Below are 25,244 nucleotides of genomic sequence, written 5' to 3'. Positions count from 1 at the left end.
TGTCTTTTTTCGGTACAAGGAAATATCTCGAATAAATCCCCTTCCCTTGTTGGCTGATGGGAACGGGTTCTATGGCTCTTTTTTGCAATAGGATATTGACCTCTAACTGTAGAGCTTCGAGATGGTGGTTGGCTGTTTTGGGTGGAACAGATGGTGGAGAACTGGTGAATCTGAGAGCGTAACCATGTCTCACAATATTCAATACCCAGGCGTCTGTTGTGATGCGTAGCCACTCGTCCAGATGATTTGAGATACTTCCCCCTACCGGAGTGGATAACGGAGGAGGGGGAAGCAAAGATTCAGGGCTTAGACGTGGGAGCCTGTCGAGTTGCCTGAGTTTGAGGTGTTGAACGACCCCTTGTCGACCTTCGCTGAGTAGAGAAACCCCTTTGATGCTGCTGTTGTTGCTGCTGCTGGGGGCGCGAAGACATCCAGTGTGGCGACTGATACCGGTGGGTGAAAAGTCGTCGTTGATATGGCCGGAAAACCTTTCTTTGTTCTTTCGGTCTTTCCATGCCTACCGCTTTCAGGGTATCTAGTTCAGCCTTCATTCTAGCCATCTCGTCATCGGCATGAGAACCGAACAAGGTGGAGCCCGAGAAAGGCAGGTTTTGTATTCTCTGCTGCGCTTCAGGTTTGAGTGATGTAAGTCTCAACCATGCATGCCTTCTGAGCGCTATCCCGTGTGCATAATTGTGTGCGGATAGCACCGAAGACTCAGCTGCAGCACTTATAATTTGGTTAGAAACCATGGCTCCCTCACCCACGACCTCCAGGAAATCTTCCCTTTTATCCTTAGGAAGATGTTCCGCAAACTGCATTAAAGAGTCCCAGAGGGCACGGTCGTACCGCCCTAATAACGCAGTAGCGCTGGCTGCCTTCATCGTGACGGCTGCAGTAGAACATACTTTTTGTCCTGCAGCATCTATCTTTCTGCTCTCTTTATCTGGAGGCGAAGAAGAAGATGGTGAGGTTGAATGCAGTTTCTTTGCCGCTACTATGACCACCGAATCAGGTACTGGGTCCGACCTCAAGAATAGAGGATCTTGTTCTGGTGGACGATATTTTTTAATAAGTCTGGAAGGAGCAGACTTTGTTGCGGCCGGTGCAAGGAAAATATCCATTGCTGGTTCAAGGAGACCTGGAACCAGTGGAAGCAAAGGTCTGGAAGATGTCCTGTGATGCAAGGTCTCGAAGATCACTGACGTCGATGGGGCAGGTACCGCCAGCGGGATGTTCAGCTTGGTCGCCCCTCGTACTAAGACCTCCTGGAACGTATTCACATCATCTATGGGGGACACTCTCGGGGACGGTGAGTCCGATAGGGTTGGAGAGTAGTCCCGTGTAGACGAAGAAGAACTCCTGTGATGTGAATGCTGAGATCTCTGTGAGTCATGACGCCGAGAGGAAGAAGAGCGTCTAGAGGAATGTCCCGAACGTCTTACAGACCGCGTTGGAGTCCTCAAAACAGACTCTGAAGGCGGAGCCGGAAGAGGCGCCGTAGGTGTTACCGGCGTCTGTGGCAATGGTGATTGTCGAGGAGAGAGTTGTGGAGACGCTGGAAGGAGGATGAGTGAAGCCGAGGATTCTGAGGTTGTATAAACCCTTCGAGGTCTTTTTGCTTGTCTCGACGTCGACACACTCCTCGACGTCGAAGTACGGTGACGGCGAGTGCCCTTCGCCGTCGATTCTTCTCACCGTTGAGAATCTCTCGACGACGACCCTCGACGTCGCCGTGATGACGGTGAACGCCTACGACGTCGAGCACCCCTCGACGTTGATCGTTCTCGCCGTGTCGACGGCGAGCCGGATTCAGATCTCCTCGACGTGGAACGTCCTCGGCGTGTCGACGGCGACCCAGATCTCGACGGTGAAAGTCCACGCCGTCTCGACGGCGAAATCGTCGTCGACGGCGAGCGATGTCTCTTTCTCGCCGGCGAACCACTCCTCGACGGCGAGCATGTTGGCGCCGTTCCTTGCCTCGACGTCGACGCCCTCGACGTCGTCGGAGACCTGTGCCGTTTTTGAGCCGGTCTGGTCGGAGTTATAGAGGAACCAGTGTGAGCCCTCGTAGAAGACTGACCTTCTCCTCGCTCTGTGGTAGAATGACCACTTTTCCTCCTGTCCTCTTTCGCCTGGAGTCGGATCTTCTCCCTGTCACGAAGGGTCCTTCTGGAGAAGGTTTTGCAGATGTCACACGACTCCGGTTTGTGGCTGGATGGAAGGCAAATTATGCAGACCCGATGTGGATCTGTTTTGGCCTTTTTTCTGCCACAAGAAGGACATTTGTCAAACAGTGAAGGCATTTCTGAAGTAGAAAAACCTCAAAATTCTGTCAGAATCTAACAGAAAAAAGTAGAAAATGATCACTCAATGTTAAAAACGTCGAGTGAAAATGAAATTCAAAAGATTTTAAATGAATTTCTGTCACAAAAGGATTTTGTGAGGTAGAGCTCAATGCTTCAGGGTCCTGTCAGAAAGGAGCCGGAAAAAAGAACTGAGGCAACTGCCTTTTGCTGTGCATGATGGGAAACAGGAAGACTTTACTTTCTTAAAGGCACAGCTCTATTTTCATTCTGTATAATGGCAGCCTATGGGCTACACTGCCCTACATTGTTTTATTCTCATGAGAGGTGTAAATAAAATATGAGAATGTATTTATTTATGTATTTATAGAATAAATAGAGGTTTAAACGTGAATTTACACTACAACTGTTTTTTCTTCTAACAATTTGGCCTGTGTAGCTGTTCACATAGGCTGCACATTGTTATTCTTAAGTGTTTTTCACAGACCTTTTTTGTCAAGGAGCTGATGATTGCACTTAAGAATATACTACACAACAGTGCTCCGGGGTCCCCGCAGGCGCGCAGAACTATTCAGTGCTTATGACTATACATGGAAATCCCCTACGAGAGAAGTCAATCAATCCTGTGACTCGAAGAAGAACAACTTGCAACACTCCGGACCCAACACTAGATGGCAGAAGTATGCAGAGCATGTGCATCTACAGCCAAACATGCCATCAAACAAAAAACTTTTACCTGAAGAATTTCAATTCGAAAAGGTATCCACATTGAAAACTGCTGTTGTGGACTATATGTCACAAATGCGAATGGTCAAGATTTCATCCATGCAAAAATTCAGAGAGGTCCTTCAGACTGTTCTGCAGATATCAAAGTCAGTGTGCTCCTTGCAAAAACTGCACATTGTCTTTGACAGTTATCTTGAACTATTCGTCAAAGAATGTGAAAGAATCAGACAACTATCTACAAGTGAAACAGCTGACCTTGCCTGCATCACAATTTCGACATCTATACCCGTGCAACCTGATAATTTATGGTCATTAACATCAAACAAGATGAACCTGGAGGTGTCAGCTTGCCAAAACATTGCTGATGTTTTAGTGAACACTGAATTTCCAATTATTGTAAGTGGAATAATTGTCAATGTGGAGTTGGTACCTGCAGGGATATATTCAAAAGGTATGGGCCATATTGTTCAAGAACTTAACAGCAAATTGGAGGAAGCTGACCTTCGTGTTGTGCCACATGTTGAGTGGGCTGTTCAAAATGGTTCCAATCAAGTAATTGTACTGTTAAATGAAACAGATTTTATTATTGTGCTACTTACATTTGTTGCAATGTTCATAAGTCAAGGATTGTCAGAGTTGTGGATACGTTATGGAACAGGCAAGAAAATACACTTAATCCCAATTCATATTTTATACAAGAAACTTGACCCAGAGATACCCAGTATCCTTAACAAGGCACATATTTTTATGGGTGATGTCACTATGAGCAAAACTGGAACAAAGCTTGGAGCTTTAACTGCTGAACATGTGAAGTTTCTAAAAGGATTTGCTGAGACAGAAGAAGAATATGTCTAAAACAAGAATGATAAACATTATTTTTTTCATATTCAGATAACAAACATTGTTTGGTGTATATATAAAAGGATTAAAAACCATTATTATTTGTTTCATTCCTATATGTGTCTCTTCTTCCTCTATTAGAGCCGCCATTTTGGAAAATGGAGGAAGGGTTGCTCTGAGGAGTTATTTATTGCCTCAATAAGATTACTTGACCCTCATAACCTATGCTTTGAAACCAAAATAAAGTATATACGTCTCATAGTTCCTGAAATATTATATGATCACTGCAACACATCTCCCATTTTTAAAAATGACGTCCAGAAAAATTCAGCCTGGATCAGCAATGTCTACCCAAGCTAAATTACTTTTCTAATGATCAAAAATCACAAATCAAAAATGAAAATCTCTGGACAACAATTTTTTACGGAGGTGTATCAGGGGGCCAGGATTAAGACTTCTAGTTGCAGATTCCTTACATTTGAATAGATAACCAAGCAATACCATCCCCGGAGGTGGGTCTGCAACCAATTTTATGCTAGAAAGTTCTGCAGGAACGAACGGGCAGAGTGCCCGTCCCTCTGGACCTGACTATCAAGGAAGTAGTGTTTGGTAAACATGTGCAGGGATGCCCACATGGCCGCTTGGCAGATATCAAGGCCAGGAATGCTGTGTGCTAATACAGTGGTCGCTACTTTGGCAATAGTAGAATGAGCATGCAAATCTTCAGTGGGTTGCTTCTTGGCCAGTGGGTAGCACATCTTTATACAGAGTACGACCCATCTGGAGATGGTCTGCTTCTGCACTGTCCGACCTTTCTTCGCACCCACATAACCGAGAAAGAGTTTTTCATCCACCTGTAACTCTTGACGATCAAGGTAGAACACCAACACTCTTTCTGTGTCCAGGCAGTAGAGTCTCTCCTCTTCCTTGGAAGGATGTGGGGTTGCATCAAAGTAGGCAATGTGATGGACTGGCCTACATTAAAGGGCGTGACCACTTTTGGCAAAAAGGAAGCACCACTTTGTCAGGATAGATGGAAAAGGAGGGCGGTTTAGATGACAATGCCTGAGGCTCCCTCACCCTGCTGGCAGAGGTAATGGCCAAAAGGAAGACCAGTCCCTGGAGGGGGAGAGTCAGACCAGGAAAGTCTGTATGCAGCTGCACGGTGGGGAGAGGGGGGAAGGAAGGAGGGTTGTGGATTGACCAGACTGCTGGCTCCCTGACCCACAAGGTCGGTCGATCCCACGTCCCCAGCCATACAGAGACTGGGCAGATGGAACGGACGTGGAAGGGTGTCTCTTCCATAGCCATGAAAGGGGCGAAAAGCAGACTGAGGGAGTGAGGAGCTGCTGCGAGGACCTGGCTTTAGCACGAGAATCCTTGAAGCGCTCAAGGTAAAAGTCTGCTTTTTCTCCGAAGATTCTGGTGCCATCAAAGGGCATGTACATATGATTGGCTAGGATATCCCCTGAAAAGCCAGATGTCCTCAACCAGGCATGGCGCCTTAGGGTCACTGTTGATACAAAATCCCATGCCCAGTGAGTCAGCTCTGTCCAGTCCACATCGCATCGTGAACTTTTCTGCATCTCTACCATCAGTAACTGCTTGAGAGAGTACAGCCCGGGCCTTCTCCGAGACCTATGCCAGCACTTGGGAAACTGTATCCCACAGCGTGTGGGGAAAAACACGCCAAAAGGCATGTGGTGTTTATTGACGCAATGCTGGACTATCGGAAGAAACATCTTCTTCCCAAGTGTATTCAGCTTCTTGGATTCTGTAACTGGGGTGCAGAAGTGAACGCACCATGGGGGTGGAGTTTTGGATAACCAAGGGGTGGGGTGTTGGGTCAGAAAACTTGGGTCACCCAGAGCAGGTTGATGGTGGCAGGAAATAGCCCCTGTGCTGGGTTTTGACTAGGGACCCAGTAAGACATCTGTAAGGGTTTAATTGAATGGGTGAAGGAGTTCGGAGGATGAAGCTCCGGGTTGAAGCATCTCTGTCAGGAGGTTAGCCCTGACTGCCACCAAAGGCAACCTAAGGTCCAGGACTTCAGCTGCTTTTCACACCACCATTGAATATGAAGCTCCCTCCTCCATAGCAACTGTGGGGGAGAAAGCATGCCAGTATCTGGAGAGGTATCAAGTCAGCTGGCTTCACCCAAGTCCAATCATCAGTCCATATATTCTTCAGGGTGCTGGTATTCTAAAGGGTCCAGCGACCACTTTCATTCATCCCTGAGGCCTATGCCATAAGCAAAAGGCTCAGGATCTGACCAGGGAGGCACGGCTCCCGCCAGCATCCAAACTGGCATAATGTGATGCCCATCCGGCTCTGTGTCAGAGTCAGGAATTACAATGGGGTTGGTGCCTGGGGGAGTGGACGGCGCTGGGAGCATTGGCATCAGGACCGGTTCTGGGGAAGGTGGAGGTGTCTCGACCGGCATTAGACCAGATTCATGGACGTGGAACCCGCAGAAGCCCCTTCTGACCCTGCGGGACCTAAGGCTTTTCAGTGGGACTGAGGTGCCCAGAAAAGAGGTGCATGGCCTCATAAAACTGTCATAAGTTGAGCAGGAGTCACTCCGGCTCTCGGAAACTCAGGGAGGGTGTGGAGTCAGCCCAGGTGCAGGTTCCTCTGGACGAGGCCTAGAGTCCTGATGCCAGCAGACAAGGAGAAGGCAAAGCACGTTTCAATTACTTCTTTTTCTTGTGCTCACCTGAATGTCCTGAGGACACAGAGTGGGACGACTATGACTTTGGGCTCTGCAACTAATCTCTGGACCTTTCATGTGACCAAGATCTCGACCTGAACAGAGGAGAGTGTCCGGCCGCCATCAAATTTAGAGACCACTCCCTCAAAGCCTTTGGATTCATGGTCAGACACTTGGAGCATGACTTCAGGTCGCGGTCGCTCTCCAAACACCAAACGCACATGAGTTGTGGATCTGTCACTGACATCGCCCGATGACAGGAACCTCAGGGCTTGAATTCAGTCTTCCTAGATGACATCCTTGATGCACCAGGAGCATAGAAAATCGAAAGTCTCAACAAAAGTGGAAAAACTGAGTCAAAATTTACATAGGAGAAGTTCTCTTCGGATCAGTACTTGTGGCACCGAAAAGAGAAGTACTGATGTAAGCATGCCGGCGTGGCGGCTATATAGGACCTGTGATGTCATATCCAGCATGGACGATGCCGACGATGGACAAGGAGCTGATCGACACCACCTAACGGCGCACAGCAGTACTGCTCATGAAAATCTTCCGGTTACAGACTGACGCTTGGGGAGAATTCAAAGGTATGGAATCCGCAACTCGAAGTCTCTATCAGACATTGCTATTACTTTATTTGACGATTAACATTTTACGTAAAGAGTTTGGTATGATCCATTTAAGAAAGAACACCTTTGATATGTTTTCTTAGCGCTATCTCAGGATACTAATGGAGAAGATGGTTTTCTGGTTAAATTGTATAAAACTGATTCAGGATTATAAGGATTGTAATCATGGAGATAGTATCCTGTCAAGTGAAGCACACATAAGGGATGTCCACTATCAACCCTGCTGTTTACAACATACCTAGAGCTATAGCTCAGAAGACTCATTATGAGGGAGAATATTAGACCTGTTGAGCTGAATGGCTACAGGATAAAAACTCTTTGCTTATGCTGACAATGTGGCAATAATACATACCACATTTGTCATAAATGCCATATTTGCACCTGAGTAGGGGTCTCTACAGTTTAGTGTCATGTCTGGTTAACATTTAAACTCATCTGAAACTCACATTATTATGAATCATAAAACTGAAATATCAGATAATCATGTTGTTAGAGACGCAGTTCACTTCAGGATTAAGATTATTAGTGGGGTTGGACACATATTTAAGATCAACTACCAGGCTTTGTTTGAACACTGTGTGGCTTTGATGCTTAAGTGGCATTGCTTACCCATCAGGCTTTTTGGACAATGTGATATGGCTAAAATGGGTACCCAAGCTGTATTTCTTTTCTTACTTAAATCTATTCTATTATCAGCTTGACAAGTGATAATACTATAGATGTTTCTCACAAACTAATATGTAGGGATTTAGACAAATTCAGTCAGAACATAAGGTCAGAAGTTAGGAGAGGGAAGGACAATCTCAGCCCTGGAGAACAGGTGGCTCCAAGGAGTTTACAGAAGGATAATGATCTGAAAGTCAGAGAAACAGACACGGGGGGCAACATTGCAGTGATGAATCAACAGGATTATGAACAGGAGATATACACTCAAATGACACAGCTTGTTATGAGAAATTATTTTTCAATCTTATTTTTGATCTTACTAGTCAAATTAATAGGCTCTTGAAAACATGGTATGACAAATGTTTGTTAGATGAGGATGAATATATGTACTAAGGGTAGAACACTCTAGGTTTCCTTGTCTTTATGCGCTTCCTAAGATACATAAATACCTTCCCTTTCCGCAGGGCAGGCCTATTTTGTCTGGCATTGGAGGTCCCACAGAAAGATTGCCTGAATTTGTGGACATCTTCTTACAACCCTTTGTCTCAAATCGTCAACCATTCATAAAGGATACTAAGCATATAGTGAGTCTCTTGGGAGATATCCAATGGGAAACTGGTATGACTTTAGTAACACTGGATGTAATATCACTTTATACTAGTATTAAGCATGAGTTGAGGATACAAGCATTAAGACATCCTCAACACTAGATCTGTGAGCCTATGGGGTCACACTGACATACTACTGTCAATGACTGATCTAATATTGAACAACAATTGTTTCCTCTTCAAGAATGACTGGTACAAACAAAAACAAGGAGTGGTTATGGGTTCCAGATTTTCTTCTTCTTTGTGAACCTCTTTATGGGGTGGTTGGAGGAGGAGCTGATCTGGGGCCAAGGGAGTGCGTGATGGAATGCCTCCATTTTGTACTGGGGGCGGTATATTGATGACTGTCATGATCTAGACAGGTACTATGTCAGATTTGCAAAAGTTCTGTGACTATCTCAATTCAAATTTTGTGAATATTAGATTAACACATCAACATAGCAAAGATAAAATTGTCTTTTTAGATGTGAAACTGTTTATTGAGGAATATGTCAAACATAGTTGATTACATCGAAAGACGACATCATGTATCTCTATCTTACATGCATTTAGTGCACACCCGAAACATCAAATCAGAGCAATACCTTTTGGTGAGATGGTTAGCGCTAGACGCAATCATAGCAAGCAATATGAATTCCAGGAATTAATCAATATATGGGAACACGTTTTATGCAGAGGGGTTATAGAACGCATGATAAGGCGGCCATGACAAGGTCATGAAATTGCAAAGAAGTGATACATTTAGGAGTTAAAGAAAACCAAAAAGTGAACTAGTACGTTGTATTACTGTTTACACACAGATGTCAAAATGTATTATTGAAGTGTATGCGGAAGCATTGGAACATACTATGTGCAGACAAAAACTTGAATGATAGCATATCAGACAGACCAGATTTGACATTTTGTAGGGGAAGAATGCTAACAACTATTTTATGTCCAAGCTACCCCACCAGCAGATCTTGGGATCACTGACCAAGCACAGTATGTTTTTTTTTTAAATGTGGCCACTGTGGTATTTTTTAAATGGGCCTATCATGAGAAAAAGAGTTTTGACAATACATTTAGAATATGTTCTAATATCAATTGTAACACCAGTTATGTGGTATACATTATCGTATGCAAATATGACCGCATCTATGTCGGGAGCACTATTAGGGCCTTGAGAATAAGGATTAGGGAACATATACGGGCCCTGAGACAAGAAGTCAAGAGGTATTCCCTGGCGACACACATCAAGGATTGTGCAGCACAGAGGTTGAATTAGGACTTTAAATTTTATGGAATTGAACACGTCACCAGAGACCCTCGAGGAGGTAATAGAGAGTTACACTTAAGAAGAAGGGAATTAATATGGATCATCTGCCTAGGGGCAGTGGAACAGGGTTTCAATACCGATCAAGAAATTGAAAATTGCCCAGGAAACTAGATGAACTGAAAACTAATAATTGAGCCATTATCAATTATTCCATATATGATGCAGTCTATTATATTAAAAAATGAGGCACTGAGGCCCTCATTATGACATTGGCGGTAAATGCTGCGGTGATGGCTGCCAACATACCGCCGCAGTGGCAAATATCCGTATATTATGACACACACAAACCAAAGCGACAGAATACTGCCACATACACAAATCTGTTACCCCAAATGTCAGTGCTAAAGTGGCGGTACGAACACCCATACCATTACGCCAACAAAACAACCCCCACCACATTCTGACCCAGGAATCACCACAGCGGACATTCAATGGCGGAAAACCACTGGCGGTACACACTGGCACGCTCCCCATCCAGAGGACTGGTGGTGGACCCCCATCTCCTCCCCCACCGCCCACAGCATGGGAGGAGCAACTCTTTGCAATACTGCATATTGAGGGACTCACTGAAGTTGCCGGAGGACTGGACACTGGTGAGTCAATATTCACTACTTATCACCCCCATACCTGCATGCCATCTCACCCCCTCACCCTCCCTCCCATCACTCCACTCCATCCCACACACAGCACCTACACATCTGACTAACCCCAATGCCAAGCCCTGCATGCTATACCAATGCATGGACAGCCCTCCCAGCCCTGCATGTACACCCATCACCAAAGCATGCACAGCATGCACAAACCCACAATACATCACCATACACAAACAAAGGTGGCAGGGCAACAGCAACAATAGAGAGGAAGCAAGGGATGTACAATATGTCACAGACATGAAGTATAATACATCACTTACATCCCCACAGATGCCCCAGCCAATCTCAGTGGCGAGGAGGTGCCACAACTAACTAGTCCACCAACAGAAGATGCCCCCAGTGATGACAGTAACTCTGGACCTCAGGATCTGGTGAACTACCTGGCCCATCAGGGACCACTGGTCAGTCGGTCACCCCAGCCCGCTCAGTCCACCACAGAGCCTCCCCCATCAGTATCCAACACTGCAGCACTCACCCAACATCCCCACACCTCTGTCCACAGGAAACATCAATCAGGAGTGTGCCCCCCTGTACTGGATTTACCGCCAATGTCATAATGAGGGCCTTAGTTTGGTACCACACAAATTGAATGGTGTTATAGATGTAAAATTCAATTGACAAGTATTGATAGCCAACATTTCTAATTGGGAGCACACTTACATTAGTGGATGAACATCCTGTGTTTTTACAGCAACTGAGGTAGAGGAAAAGAGCAATATTGGTTTGTTCAAGAGTTTTAAATTGATATCATAAGTAAAATTAGAGGGCTCTGTTTGATATTCAAGGCTGTACATAACATTTTAGCAGGTGTTATTGTCCCAATCACAACAGTACAACTGAATAGGAACGAATTAAACATATCCAATTTCGAGGTGTGAGCAATATTGGTTGACGATCATATCTTCCAATATGGTGGCTGCTCTAGTTACACGTTACATCACAACATGCTGAATTTAGTAACGGGAGTGTCACCGGTCTTCACGGTCTGGTTTAGCAAATACTGCCAGACAAGGCGCCTGACTGGAACGCCAATATGACTGTACTCGCTCAACCCCATATAGACAAATACGGTAGGTTAGCTGTGCTAGTCTACAGTCAAAGTCTTTCAATTTCAAAGTATTGGAAAGGCACATACAAGCTACACATATTGGAATAGCTTTGTATACTTTTTGAGTCACAAATATGATTTGTGAACCGATTACTGGGGAGCAACAGAACTGAGCAACATAGAAAAATATTGTCACTTCTGGGATGCTATGGTATCTTAAAGAGACTTGGTGAGTGTTCTGCTGTTTCTTCTGTTATGATAATTTGATTTACTAAAGATGGTCAATAGTGAAACATATTTAAATAAATGTTCATTCTAATTAGAGAATCAACCATAAGACATGTGGTTACTTGGACCAACAGGGATTTTATTTTTTCTAGAAGTTATTTGTATATTTTGTCATGGAGGGGGGCACTTGCATGTGTAATACTAACCTTGACACAAGGTACTTGGTGAAATATACTTAGTTGTGTGCAACCGATCTATTTTGGTTTGTAGTTTTTTCAGATTCTTACCACACTGCTCAGGGGTTTTGTGGTGAGCATTAAGATGTGACTATCTAGGTTGATTTGCACAAAAATCTTAAGTTGTAAATTATTGTGCAAATGAAGGGATTCAATATGGAATTCAACAATTGCCAATGTTCTCAACAATGAGTGTGTCTTTGGTGGCAACTTCACATGGGTTTCCACCTAATAGAATTACGGTGTTAATATTGCACATTTGTTTTACGTTTGGTGAAGGTGTTCAGAGAGACCAAGTATTTGTGATTACAATGGCAGTTGTTTTATGTTGTTTCTAGCCCTGATGAAGTCAAGGGGATACTCCCAAATTACAAAAACACATTGTGGCTGAGATCTGGCTGGGACTATAAATCATCAAAAGAGACAGATTTGTCCAGAAATAAACCAAAGGAAGAAAAATTCCAAATGCTTGAAGAATGCACATAATTTGGGGTGTGTGCCTTGGACCTGAAGTTATGGCTAAAATGGTTACCCTAGCTGTATTTCTCTTCTTATTTAAATCGATTTTGTTATCAGTGCCAATTTTTGTTAAGATTGGAATCAGTGTTAGATTGCTTTATTTGGTTACAAGGAACCTAGGACAGCAATGAGATTAATGAGTGTAACGCTATGTTAAAGGGGCTGGGTGCTTCATTTAGGAGCAATTTTTTAAGTCTGAAGCGTGGGTTGATAATATACCCTTTGCATATCATGCATACCTTGGCAAGAATGCAGTTAGCTACTTTTTAAAATTCACAGACCACAGTTATTACAAGAGAGTTAGATTGAATATAATGAAATCAGCCTGGTCTCTAGGGTGTCCTGGTGTAGATGTTTGATATCACAGATATTGACTTTATGCCTGTGGGGAGCATCGTCTGGTCTAGATGTTTCCCAGGACTGGATATGTAGAGAAAGAGGACAAAAAGAGTTTTAGACTGTGGGGCAGCTGTTCTATGATGCACATTTCTATTCATTTAGTGAATTACAGGAAAAGTGTGAAATTCCATGGAAGGATCTACATATGCTTGCCAACTGTAATGCAGTGAAGAGATACTGGGTGGCAATTACAGCTTTGTAAAATGATGAACACCAAAATAGTTTTCACAACACAAACAATCTTGCTCAAGTTGCTATAAGTGAATTTGCTTTATGGCTGTGACTTTTGAGCATCTGTGCACTGCCACAGAGTGGATGACCTCCCCCTACCCCAACAAGCAAAGACCAATGGGAGACTTCTTTGCGAACTATCTCTGAATTAGAGGCAGCTGTTTAGCAGGTCAAAGTTCAAATGAAATGAAAAAGCAATACCATCTGTGGATCCCTTAACGGTTGGGTATTCTCTAAAGTATGTTTTGAATGGAACATCGCCTATTTTGTTTTCGTCATTATTTACAGAATTTAACTTGAAAAATTACTGATGTATTTATCATTTTTCTACTTCCTCAATAATAACATCAACTCCATATTTACTGTCTCCAGGGAGAGTAATCTTGTCTTCTGCCTCCTTATTGTTTCAGGTAGTACATCAAGCCCCTGCTGTCTGTTTGGACAAGGAAACAAACTTACTTGAGCCCTGAGCTCTAGCTGGTTAACGACCTGTTCCATGTCTATCTTCTGTAGTCCATTCTCCTAGGAGAGATTCAGTTTGTATTGCCACAAGCCCACACCTTGGCTCCACTGAACCCCCATGCACCGCTCCCGGTATCTTATGTTGAGCCAGGCATTTGGCATTCAGAAGTTACACAAAGCAAGAAATCCAGGAACAGGTATCTGACAAGGTGTGAGTCATATGCAGCCTACCTCACTTTGCTGGATTGATGATCATTTCTTCTCCAAAGGGAAAACAGTATCTATCTAGGGTAGCTCCTAAAAAGTTCAACAACTTCACTGGTTTTGAGTCAACTTTAGTAACTTGATCTGGCGCTCTGGAGTCTGGATTTTGGGATGTGCTTGCTTTGATCAGCTAATAATAAAAGTTAAAGCAGATGAAGATTTGTAGTTTTCTCAGGTGTGCCACCCTCACACTGCCATACAGTTCAAAAACAGAATTGGGACCGACATAATTCCAAACAAAACACTTCGAACCTATTTGAACTTCTCAACATCGTAAATAGTTTTTGAAAAAGCAATGTGAAAACTTTCAACTGGATGGGGCACAGAGAAACACCTTGCAGAGATAGTTATCAGACCATCCCAATACCAATCACACACAATGCTGAGGTTGGTCACTAATATGTACATGAGAAGTCAACTTAAGCCCTCAAAAATGTGTCTGAAACATTCCTGTAGGATCTCTCAATATAATATTGTGATGAGTAGAAAGCCAGGCATAAGCTATCTTCTCTGGTTCTGTCAATCCTCACAAAGTGAGAGACTATAAGGAACATGACTTGCTGCAGTGCATACTCCCACAGAGCTACTGACAATTGGCAGAAAGGTGAAGTCAGTGCCACCTTGATTCCTGATCTAGAAACTTTCTGCAGTGTTGTCTGTGCTGAACATCACAGACCGAAACCTCAGTACTGATAGGAGAGCCTTCAACCCAAAGAAGATCGCCTTCAGTTTGTACACATTTATGTGCAGAGGCATATCAGATTTATCCCACAAACCACCGGTTAAGAGGTCTTGCATTGTGCCCTCCAACTGTACACTTACAAGATCTGAACAGGGCAGACAGAAGAGACCTCCATCAAGAAGTTGGAAGAATGACCCCCACCATTCAAAGGTCAAGACCCAAGACACATGGTGCAGAAAGAGCACTGTCAAGTTATCTCATAGCTGGTCCCAGTGTACTACCAGATTGAAGTATAGAAAGTGCATGTCAAGCTTATTCTGGAGTATCATGCCACCAGACTGTCAGTCTAAAAACATTACCCACTTCCTGGTTGAGGGTATTATCCTCTCTGAAGGATGGAATGGCTTTGGCAAAATGGAGTCCAGATTTGCTCCTATGAACTGAAATCCTTCAGAAGGGACCATAAAGAAATCTGGCTATTTCACTGACAGCAAAACTCATAACTGTAGGGTTAGGATTAATGTGTAGTTCACACCCTTCCTGGACATCCTTAAATGAGAGAGAACCTTAGGTGCTGTGTAGGTAGAAGCAAATCTTCTGCTGATGTAGGATGGGCATGATTGGGATGGACCAGGACCTTTCTAAAGACCTCAAGGCTGGTGCTGAGGACAAGTGGCAGTGTCCTGTCATAGTACTGATTTCCAGCTGAGAACCAAATATACATCCTGTGCTCTTTCAAGATGGGCACATGACTGTAGTGTTCTGGAGATCTACTAAGCACATCCAGTCTTTGCCCTATGAAGTGACCAGTACCTCAGCCAAAGTCAGTTGTTTTTATACTTTTGCAACAGGAGAAACTAGCTAAGATTGTAAAGACTTGGGGTGCCTGCCTCCAGACCTTAACCAAGCCATAATCTTGGTTATACCAAAAAGGGGGAAGCCATCCAACCAGTGTTCCTCATATAGGCCTAGCTTTCTGTTAAATACTGAAAGCAAGATCTTGGCCAAGGTCCTCGTAACTAGGCTCACATGGGTGATATTGGACTTGGTGCACGCCAACCAGACCGGCTTTACGAGCTGGCGGGCCATTAGACTGAACCTCTGTTGTCTACACTTATGGTTGGATTATCTGGGAACAGATGAGACCCCCAGAGGGCGATCATGTCTCAACGCCAAGAAGACGTTCAATTTTATCAACTGGCACTATCTCATGTAAACCCTAAAGCGGTTCGGCTTTGAATACCGGTTACGCAGATCGGAGGGTCTCCTGTATCAACGACCCATGGCAGCCGTAATGATCAATGGCCTGGGCTTTGACACATTTGTCTTGGGGAGGGGAATGAGGCAGGGATGCCCACTCTCACCCCTCCTCTTTGCTTTGTGCTTCGAGCCACTGACATGCTAGATGAGAAGAATAACAGACATTGTGGGCTTCCCACACAGTATGGCAGAGCCGGAGAAGATCTCGCTCTACGCAGTTGACGTCTTGCTTTACCTCGCAGACCCGGTAATCTCAGTCCCTACAGTTCTGTTGGTATTCTGTGTCTTAGAGACATATTCAGAGTTCTGCATCAACTAGGACAAATCTGTGACCCTCCAAATAGGGTGTTGAGACGGACTGGAGGACGTGGTGAGTGGAGACTTTCACCTGACCCGGACAGGTTTTAAATATCCGGGCATCCATATAACCAGGGATCGAGACAGGTTCTTAGAACTAAACCTAGACAGTGTGTTGAACCTGTTCCATGCTGACACAGATAGGTGGTGGGGATTGCCATTGACAATTGTGGGTAGGGCAGCCCTATTCAAAATGGCCACGTTGCCCAAATTGCTGTATGTCCTGCAGAATACTCCTTTATTATTCCCGGGGGTCTGCTTCGACAAATTAGAGAAGACACTGCACATTCTAATCTGAGATGGGGATCATCCATAATTGTAAAAAAAAAAAAAACCTGTACAGACCTACGTATAACCTGGGCCTGTAGCTCCCGAATATTAAAGCATACCACAGGCCTACTCAATTGAAGGTGATAACAAAAGGGTCCACAGCCCTTACTCTGAACCCACATATAGAATAGAGAGGAAAGCCACGGTGGAGGCATCCCATATTCATTATGTTTAGAGGAAGAATGGGTGATGGCTGCCGGGCAGACCAGGGCCGCTTTGTGGGCCTGGAATACCGCTATGGCTACTCTGGGCTGCAAGGGAGCGACTCACCGAAGCTACTCCCCTCTGGAAAAGCAGTGTGTTGCCTGGCACAAGCAGACTTGCAGGCAGGTTTGTAAAGGTTGGGAGTGAATTGGGATTGAAACATTTGGGTATGTGGCCTTGGGAGAGGAGTTTGAGACGTGCAACAGGAGTATGCTCTGGCCGAGACACAGCGGTCTCAATACCTCCAATTGACCCATGCCTTGAAGAGAGATCAGGTGTTAGAGGCGGGCCTTCTGGATCTTCCCCATTGAAAATGTGGGTGCTGGGTGACACACTTACTTGCCAGGTGGTCTCCCAGCTGTACTGCACAGTTGTAAATAATTTGCCTGATATACCAGGGAGTGCTGCGGGAGAAGTGGGAGGCGGACGTAGGTCTCATGAAGGATGTGGATTTGGAGGCTGTCTTGATTCTCCCTGGAGAGGTGGCTATTAGGGCCAGGTTTCACTTGATACAGTACAACATTCTGCATCGATTCTACTACCATAGGTCTCACCTTCATAAAATTGGGTAGGGAAGAGAGACCATCATGCCTTTGCTGTGTCACAGAAAAAGAGACCTTTGGGGTTGTTCAGAGACAGCATAATATTGGGAGTTCATTATTACAGAACTGGAGGAGGTGATGGATATTGATATCCTCAGGACACCTCAATTGATTGTGCTAGGCATACCTAATGATGTGGACATCCCTAGGAAGCAATTGCTGTTCTGTATGCAAGGATTTGTTGTCACTAAATATGAGAAAATAAGGGGGCATGGAGGTCCTACCATGTCCTCACAGACGATCTGGATGTTAAAACGTCTGATGAGAACCCAACTTGATACAGTCATCACTGAGGTGGATGCAGTCATGAACTTTGTGCTAAGACACTATGATGGGTTCCAATGGGGTGCTGTTGGCCATCTGGGGGGGGATGGTGATGTGGTGTTTGGGAGTAGGGTGTCTGTGCTTTTTTTGCGCATATTCTTGTGGGTTTGTAAAATCAATAAAATATATATTTTTTAAAAGATTGTAAAGATGTATTATGGAGTTCAGCACTCCCCTACTTATCCTTACACAGAAGTAGTGGTAATAGCAATCCTATCCTATTTCTGGGGAAGGGACCAGCTCAATTGCCTGTAAAAGAAATAGCCTTTCTATATTTGACAAAAACCGGGAATGGTGATTGTGACAGAGGCTGTCGAAATGGTGGAGGCCGTAGCAGCTGTAGATCATAGCCACTCACCATCAAGAGGACCCATACTTATTTATTTATCTTTGAAAAGTGGGGTTAGAGGAGGAAAAGCCTTCCTCCCAGTGGCATGGACTGAGACTCCTGAGAAGGTGCTATGGAGGGCTATGTGAGGCTGTGGGAGTAAACTTATTCTTTCCCAGGCGGTATCTGCTTCAAGAGAAAAAGGAGGATCCAGGTGAGATCTTAGGTCGAAAGTACTCTGGTATCACTTCAGTTACACTTGGATTTTGCCACAACCATGTCCATCTTGTATTATTAGAGGACATTGCCTGCTGTGGGATCAAATGACTTCTCACTGTCAAAGGCCCTCAGACCTTTTGTTCAAGGACTTGAGTCACTGCTACCACCACATGGCCAGATGAGGTCCCTGGATATCAGGAGATGTTGGTCCACAGAGTTTGTTCCCAGGTTGAGCATTAACCAGGTTATTTGGGAGCAAGCAGGCATAGTTGTAAATCTTGTGCCAGTGGTAGGAGACTGTAATTAGCCTGCCATTGAGAACAGATGTATCTTAAGACAAAGGCGCCACAGGTATCTCTCACCACAGGTATCTCTCTGGCATTCAACTCTGCACTCACAACATCCCAGAAAAAGTCTCAGCAGAGTATTGAGGTGGTCATGGAGGAAAATCTTGCAGTCAGATTCACAGGGGTCTGGGAAACCTGTTCTGTCTCCTGAAGTTGATCAGAGTCGGAAAGATCAGAGAAATCCAACCTATCCACCATAGAGTTCACAGCCCTCAAGGGATGGACAGCCATGAGAGAAGGGCTGCTGTTACTTAGTAGACTCAATAGAGCACATTTGACTGTGTTTGGGACTCCTGGCAGAAACGTACCAGGAGAGCAAACGGCAATTAATTTACTTGCTGGCACACGAGTTTCCAGTGTGGTGGTAAACTTCCAACAGGACTGATGCTGGTGGACCTCCTGTTGGGCTAGCTTGGCAACTCTGCAGCCACTAATTCTGCTTGATCTTGTGCTTATTATTAAGTTGGGGTTGACTCCGAGTACAAAAGGCTAGTCTCCTGTGAATTTTGTTCTTCACTGAGGCTCACCGCTCATTTACAGGGTCCTGTTCCTCTTTTTAACAGCATGTTCCAACTGAAGGAGAGAGGCAGGAGTCGGAAGAGGGTTCTATTGCAAAAACAGCGGACTGTGGCAGACATCAACAGGAGGAGGTGGGAGACTTCATTGTAAAGGCAGCTTTGGGCCAGACGATAAGCTAAGCTGAACTCAGCTGTGCAAGAGAGCATTAGAAGAAGGGCATTTAGATATCAAAGGATCTTCTGCTTCCTTGTGATTTAGGCCCTTCTCTTGGACCATAACTGGGTTCAGCTGGAACAAGTCTTCATGTATTGGGGGAAGACTGCCCTTTGACCAGATCCTTTCAAATTACATGGAGTTATTCACACCACTTGTGTAGGGCTGGTGAGGGTGACTGCCACAAGAATGTAATTTATTATCTCACTAGCTAGGAGAGTACTGTGCTCTATGGCAACTCTCTATGCGCCCCCTGACTCTTCTATCTAGTGAAGTAATCCAGCGGCTCTTCTGCAATTCTGCAACCTTACTCTTCATAAAAAGATCATTACTGAGGGACCTTCTAGTTACTGTAGCACATAGAGTGTACGTTTGTACTGCATAGCTATTCCCCAAAACATCAGAAGCAAAGAGTTTCAGGATTACCTGCTGCCATGGCTGGTGGTATTCTGTGTATGGCTTAAAGTCAGAGTGCTGCAGTAAAAGCTAAAAGATGCGAAGGAAGATGAAAATAGAGCAAACAATTAAATCTATGAGAACTATGGGTAAGGAATGCTCTCAGCATCACAGACCAATTTACACCTTTAGGCAAAAAAAAAAGCAACTGGAGAGGGAACGCTTATCTGTGGGGATGAGGGTGTACCAGATGTTATTTGAAGGTATTGTATTGAAACAGCAAGTCTATGGTCCACCACACCAGCAGAGAATAAGAGCAAGGGTGTAAAAATAATTATGTGAAGGTATGAAAAAATGAATTCCATTCATGGGGTACAAATGGGCAATATCAGAGCAAATGAATGCAATAATGCACAATTCATGTATAATAATCTCACTTTAGAGAGTTTACCTTCAGAGATGAGTATGTGATTCAGTCCCACTGCCAAAACCATATCATGCTTTCACTGAAATAATTAACATTAGGGAATATGGAAGTTGTGTCGAAAGTCAAACACAACAATCTGATTCTCTGAGCAAACAGGGGAAAATCGCTTTCAGTGAAGATTTCAGTGACAATTAACATTCAATCCTTAGTCTTTCACTGGAGGGTTAATCTCAGTTGACTTTAGGAAAACACAGCTTCCATAGCTATCCATTATATGACTTTTTTGTTTATTTGAAGGATTACATTTAAATGATGTATAAGAAGCTTAGTATGAACCCCATTTACTGCACAGTTGTGATATTGTTTTGAGTTTAAGGTGTAATGTTTTCTGAACACTGAGTACTGCCTATTGGAAATCATGAATAACTCTTGCAGAGATTATCTAATGATTATCCGCTTGACAAAACGGGTTACACAGGAAGCTTAGAAGGAGAAGAGTCATGGGGTAATAATGCATTAACTGCAAGACATCAGCACCAAATGATTGCTGTCTTAAATACTGGTGTTAACAGATTAATAAACAAATCAAGTAAAACCTGATTAGGAACTCAACCACGGTCTTAGTTGTGCTGAAGGACAACAAGGACTTTATGATCACCCCTTCCCCACTAATCACATTTCAATTGTCACCAAAGACAGATAACAATTTCTAGAAAATAAATCAATGTAGGTTTTGTGTACTTTTAGAATACTATAAATATGTATGGCGATAAAAGGGGAACATCAACATTGTATACTTGCCTACTGTAATGGCATCAAAGTAGGACTTGCAATAGGATCCCATGTGATTCGTAGGAGCACTCGGATCAGCACTCCACTCATAAGAAAACATCAACTGGCTGCCAGGAAGCTGAACAGTCGTGCCCTCAGGAGGCTTCCCTAGAAAACAAAAAGGATTATGTTACTTATCATGTAAGTATTTGTTTGTGGCATATAGTGCTGTATATTCACATGCTCTGCATATCCTGCCATCTAGTGTTGGGGCTGGAGTGGTGCAAGTTGTTTTTCTTTGAAGAAGTGTTCCGAGTCATGAGATCGAGTGACTCCTCCTCTTGGTGATATTGCACATGGGCGTCAACTCCTTTGTTAGATTGTTTTCCCCCTGGCGGGCGAGAAAGGAGTGGAAGGAAGCAAAGTAAAGAGAACGAGATGTCCATGCAAACAGTAAATACTTATGTACAAATATATACAAATATAATGTAACTGCAATGGCCACAGGTGTCCAGGGAGGAGGGAGGGCACATGTGAATCTACAGCACTACATACCACAAACAGATGCTTACAGGGTAAGTAACAAAATCTGTTTGATGGCATGTGTGGCTGTAGATACACATACTCTGCATAGATTGTAAAGAAGTCCCTCCATAAAAGCGGTGGCTAGACTGTAGGAGTTGCAGTTCACTGGAAAACTGTTCGTAGCACAGCCTGACCTGCATTGGCTTGTTGTCGTACTAGCACATCAGCACAGTAGTGTTTTGTGAATGTGTGGAGTGGACCATGTAGCTGCCTTACAAATGTCAGCTATAGGGATGTTTCCAAGGAAGGCCACAGAAGCACCCTATTTCTTAGTAGAATGTGCTCTATGGGTAACAGGTAAAGGTCTCTTAGCCTTACTAAAGCAAGTCTGTATATCCATCTGGCTTTGCCTGATTTAGGTATTGGGCTACCTTTATGAGGTTAAGAAAAAGCCACAAAGAGTTGTTTGGTTTTCCTAAACTTTTTGGTTCTGGCAATATAGAACACGAGTGCTCTTTTGATATCTAGAGTGTGAAGGGCTCTATTTGCAACAGGGTGTGGTTGCGGGAAGAAGACTGGTAGTTCAATGGACTGGTTAATGTAAAACCACTTTAGGGAGAAATTTAGGGTTAGTGCAAAGGACTACTTTATCCCTTTGAATTTGGAAGAAGGGCTCTTCCAAGGTTAGTGCCTGGCGCTCGCCAACACTCCTGAGTGATGTGATAGCAACTAAGAAAGTAACCTTACAGGATAGGAACTAAAGTGGAAATGAATGGAGTGGTTCAAATGGGGGACCCACAAGTCTAGTGAGAACAATGTTAAGGTTCCACAATGGTGCAGGGGATACCCTAGGCAGAATAACACATTTCCATGAAAGCCTTAATGATGGGATTCTGTTGTATTTTCTGTAGCTATGCAGCTGTAGCTGTGAGAAGTAGTCGGATGGAAGTGTAGGCTAGATTTGCTTTTTATAAGTGGCTTAATTAACAGATCTTCTCTTACTGTATCTTTCAAGGGGTCAATGCATTTGGGTTGGCAGTAGTAAACATTTCAATTTTTCAACATAACAGGCCCTAGTAGTAGGTCTATGGGCTTACTTGACATTGTCCAAACACTCTACAGGTAAGCCTAGGTTGCCGAACTCTATGACCTCAGGAGCCATACTGCAAGGTTGAGCGACTTGGGGTCTGCATGTCTGATTTGTCCTAGATTTTGAGTGAGACGGTCCGGCCTCCCATGAGGGATCTCTGATAGATCCAGGTGTGTGGAGAACCAAGAAATCATGATGAGAGATGTTTGCCTGATACTCCAAACCAGAAATGGAATGAGATGGGGGGGGGGTGGAAAAGCATAGGCAAATATATCTGACCAATTCATCCATAGAGTGATGCCCTTGGGATACCTGGAGCCAAAGCTTGCGCATTTTGTATTTTCTTCTGTGGTGAACAGGTCTATGTGAGGAGTCCCCCACTTTGTGAAGTATGAATGAAGGTCTTGTGGGTGGACTTGTTACTGCATCCTGCTGAGCAGGTCTGCAAAGTCGAGTCTGTCCCAGGCAGGTACTCCCCCACCAGGTGAATGTGGTGGTGAATGGCCCACCTCCATATGGTCTGAGAGCATTGTGAGAGCTGAGAAGACCGCGTCGTCCCTGTTTCTGTAAGTAATACATGGCTGTCATGTTGTACCATGCGGACTAAGATGACCTTGTGAGTCAGGTGAGGAAGGAATGTTTTCAGAGCTAGGAATACTGCTTGAAGTTCCAGGTAATTGAGGTGTAGGTGCTGGAGACTGGCATCCCAGAGGCCCTGTACTCTCAGGTTTTGAAGGTGAGCACTTCAACCTGTCAGTGATGCGTCTGTGGTCAATGAGACTTGAGGCACAGGGTCTAGAAAGGGCCGCCCCTTCAAGAGGTTGTTGGTGTTCCACCACTGCGGAGAATGGTGAGTCTGGCAGTCTAACATTACTAGATCTTCCAGGTGACCCTGTGACTGAGATCACTGGCGAGACAAACACAGTTGTAGAGGACACATGGGTAGCTGGCATGTGGAATGATAGTGATGCAAGAGGCCATCATCCCCAACAGACATATAATTGTCCTGATTGTGTAAGTATGGTTCTCCTCAAATTGAGGGAGGAGGGTCTAAAAATTCTGGGATATGCCATCCCTAACTCTGCATTCAAGAAGGTCCCTAAGTAAGGTTGTACTTGTAGGGTCTAAAGGTGAGATTTGGGAATGTGGAAAGTAAATCACAGGTTGTGAAGGAGCTCCACTGTTAACAGAGTGTGCTGTTGACACTGGTGTACTGTGCTGGCCTTGATGAAACGTATGAATGTTTTGCATTCTACCGCTAAGCATGTTGTACATACCCTGGGAGCAGTAGTGACTCCTAATGGAAGGAGTTTGAACTGGTAGTGTCTGGCTGCAATAATGAATCTTAAGTAGTTTCGACTTGCAGGGTGAATTGGAATGTGAAAGTAGGCATCCTTTAGATCTAGAGCTGTCAAAGTCGCCTCGCTGTAGGAGCGGAATGATAGCCTGCAGGGTGACTATGTGGAAGTCTTCCAAAAGGATGTATTCGTTTAGAGGCCTGAGGTTAACTATTGGTCTGAGAGCGCTGTCCTTTTTGGGAATCAGGAAGTATATGGAGTATACTCCTGTCCCTTGATGTTGCGGCAGAACAGGCTCTATCGCCCCCTTGAGAAGAAGGGTGTGGACCTCTTGTTTGAGAAGGGTCAAGTGTTCCTGAGATAGCCTGTGATTGCGAGGGGGAATATTGGAAGGAGTGGTGATAAGCTCCAGACAATAACCATGCTGGATAATGGTGGTGACCTATTGGTCCATGGTAATGTTGTCCCATGCTGAAGAGAAATGTTGGAGTCTTCCCCTGACAGGTGTTGGATGAGCAGGGGGAAGGTGGAGGTAGTCACTGCTCAGCAGTGAAGGAGGACCTGCATTTGGAGGTGCTCTTTTCCCTTCCCCTCTTTTCCCTTCCCCTTGTTGTTGGTACCTCTGTACAAGCCTCTGTAAAACTCTCTAGTGTAGGTGGATTGAGACTGTCTAGGGTGCGAGGTAGACGCCTCTGAGGTGGAGGACTTGTATCAGCCTCTGAACCCTTTGTGTAGGGGACTGAAGGGCACTCATGGTTTTGGCAGTGTTTGTGTCATTTTTGAGTTTCTCTAAGGTGGTACCTAACTGAGAACCAAACAGGCGCTCCTTGTCAAAGGGCATTTTGAGGACTGCCTACTGGACTTCAGGTTTAAAACCTGAGCATCACAGCCAAGCATGTCTTCGGAGAATGACACTAGTGTTTACGCCGCGAGCTGCTGTGTCAGGGGCATCCAGAGTGCACCTGATTTAATTGTTAGAGATGACTTGCCCTCTGCAACAATCTGTTGTCCCCTTTTGCGATGTTCGTCAAGTTAGAATTGGAGGAGCTCTTCCATTTCATCGCAGTGAGCCCTGTCATAACGGGCTACCAGGACTTGAGAGTTGGCTATGTGCCAGCTGTTCGCAGTCTGTGCGGCCACTCTTTTTCATGCAGCATCTATTTTCTTACTCTCCTTTTCATGGGGGAGGGGGGAGAATCCCCAGTGGCCTGACTGTTGGCTCATTTATCAACTGTTGTTGCCACTCCAGAGTGCCTTATGTACAGTGGGTCAGAGGGAGCTGCCTTATACTTCACTTGGCGTGATTACTCTGGAGGGGACAGGCTCCTTGAAAATATCTTTATGCAGCTCTAGGTTGTGGAATGCAGATGCCCTAGCGACTACCTGTTGGTAAGAGGTAGTGTCCTCTGTGGTGAGGGGCATGTGGGGTAGAGATCAGGGTCACTGGAAGGAATAGGATCATATGCATCCCAAGGATCTATGACATCCTGACTCCCCAGTGGGAAACAGTGG

General features: G+C 44.6%; 1 protein-coding gene across 3 annotated transcripts in view; it reads right to left on the bottom strand.

The window, feature by feature from the left end:
- MMP28 (matrix metallopeptidase 28) overlaps positions 1 to 25,244 on the bottom strand; it is a 451,256-nt gene that overhangs the window by 86,656 nt on the left and 339,356 nt on the right. For 2 of the 3 annotated variants that reach the window (XM_069226736.1, XM_069226738.1), the window contains exon 6: positions 20,850 to 20,987. The exons of the other annotated variant lie outside the window; for it this stretch is intronic. In XM_069226736.1, the coding sequence (XP_069082837.1) occupies positions 20,850 to 20,987 (138 nt within the window). The remainder of the gene's footprint in view (positions 1 to 20,849; positions 20,988 to 25,244) is intronic. 3 annotated transcript variants of the gene reach the window in all.

The sequence above is a fragment of the Pleurodeles waltl genome, chromosome 3_2, assembly GCF_031143425.1.
Source record: "Pleurodeles waltl isolate 20211129_DDA chromosome 3_2, aPleWal1.hap1.20221129, whole genome shotgun sequence".
NCBI lineage: Eukaryota > Metazoa > Chordata > Amphibia > Caudata > Salamandridae > Pleurodeles > Pleurodeles waltl.
This window is presented reverse-complemented; position numbering and strand designations above follow the sequence as displayed.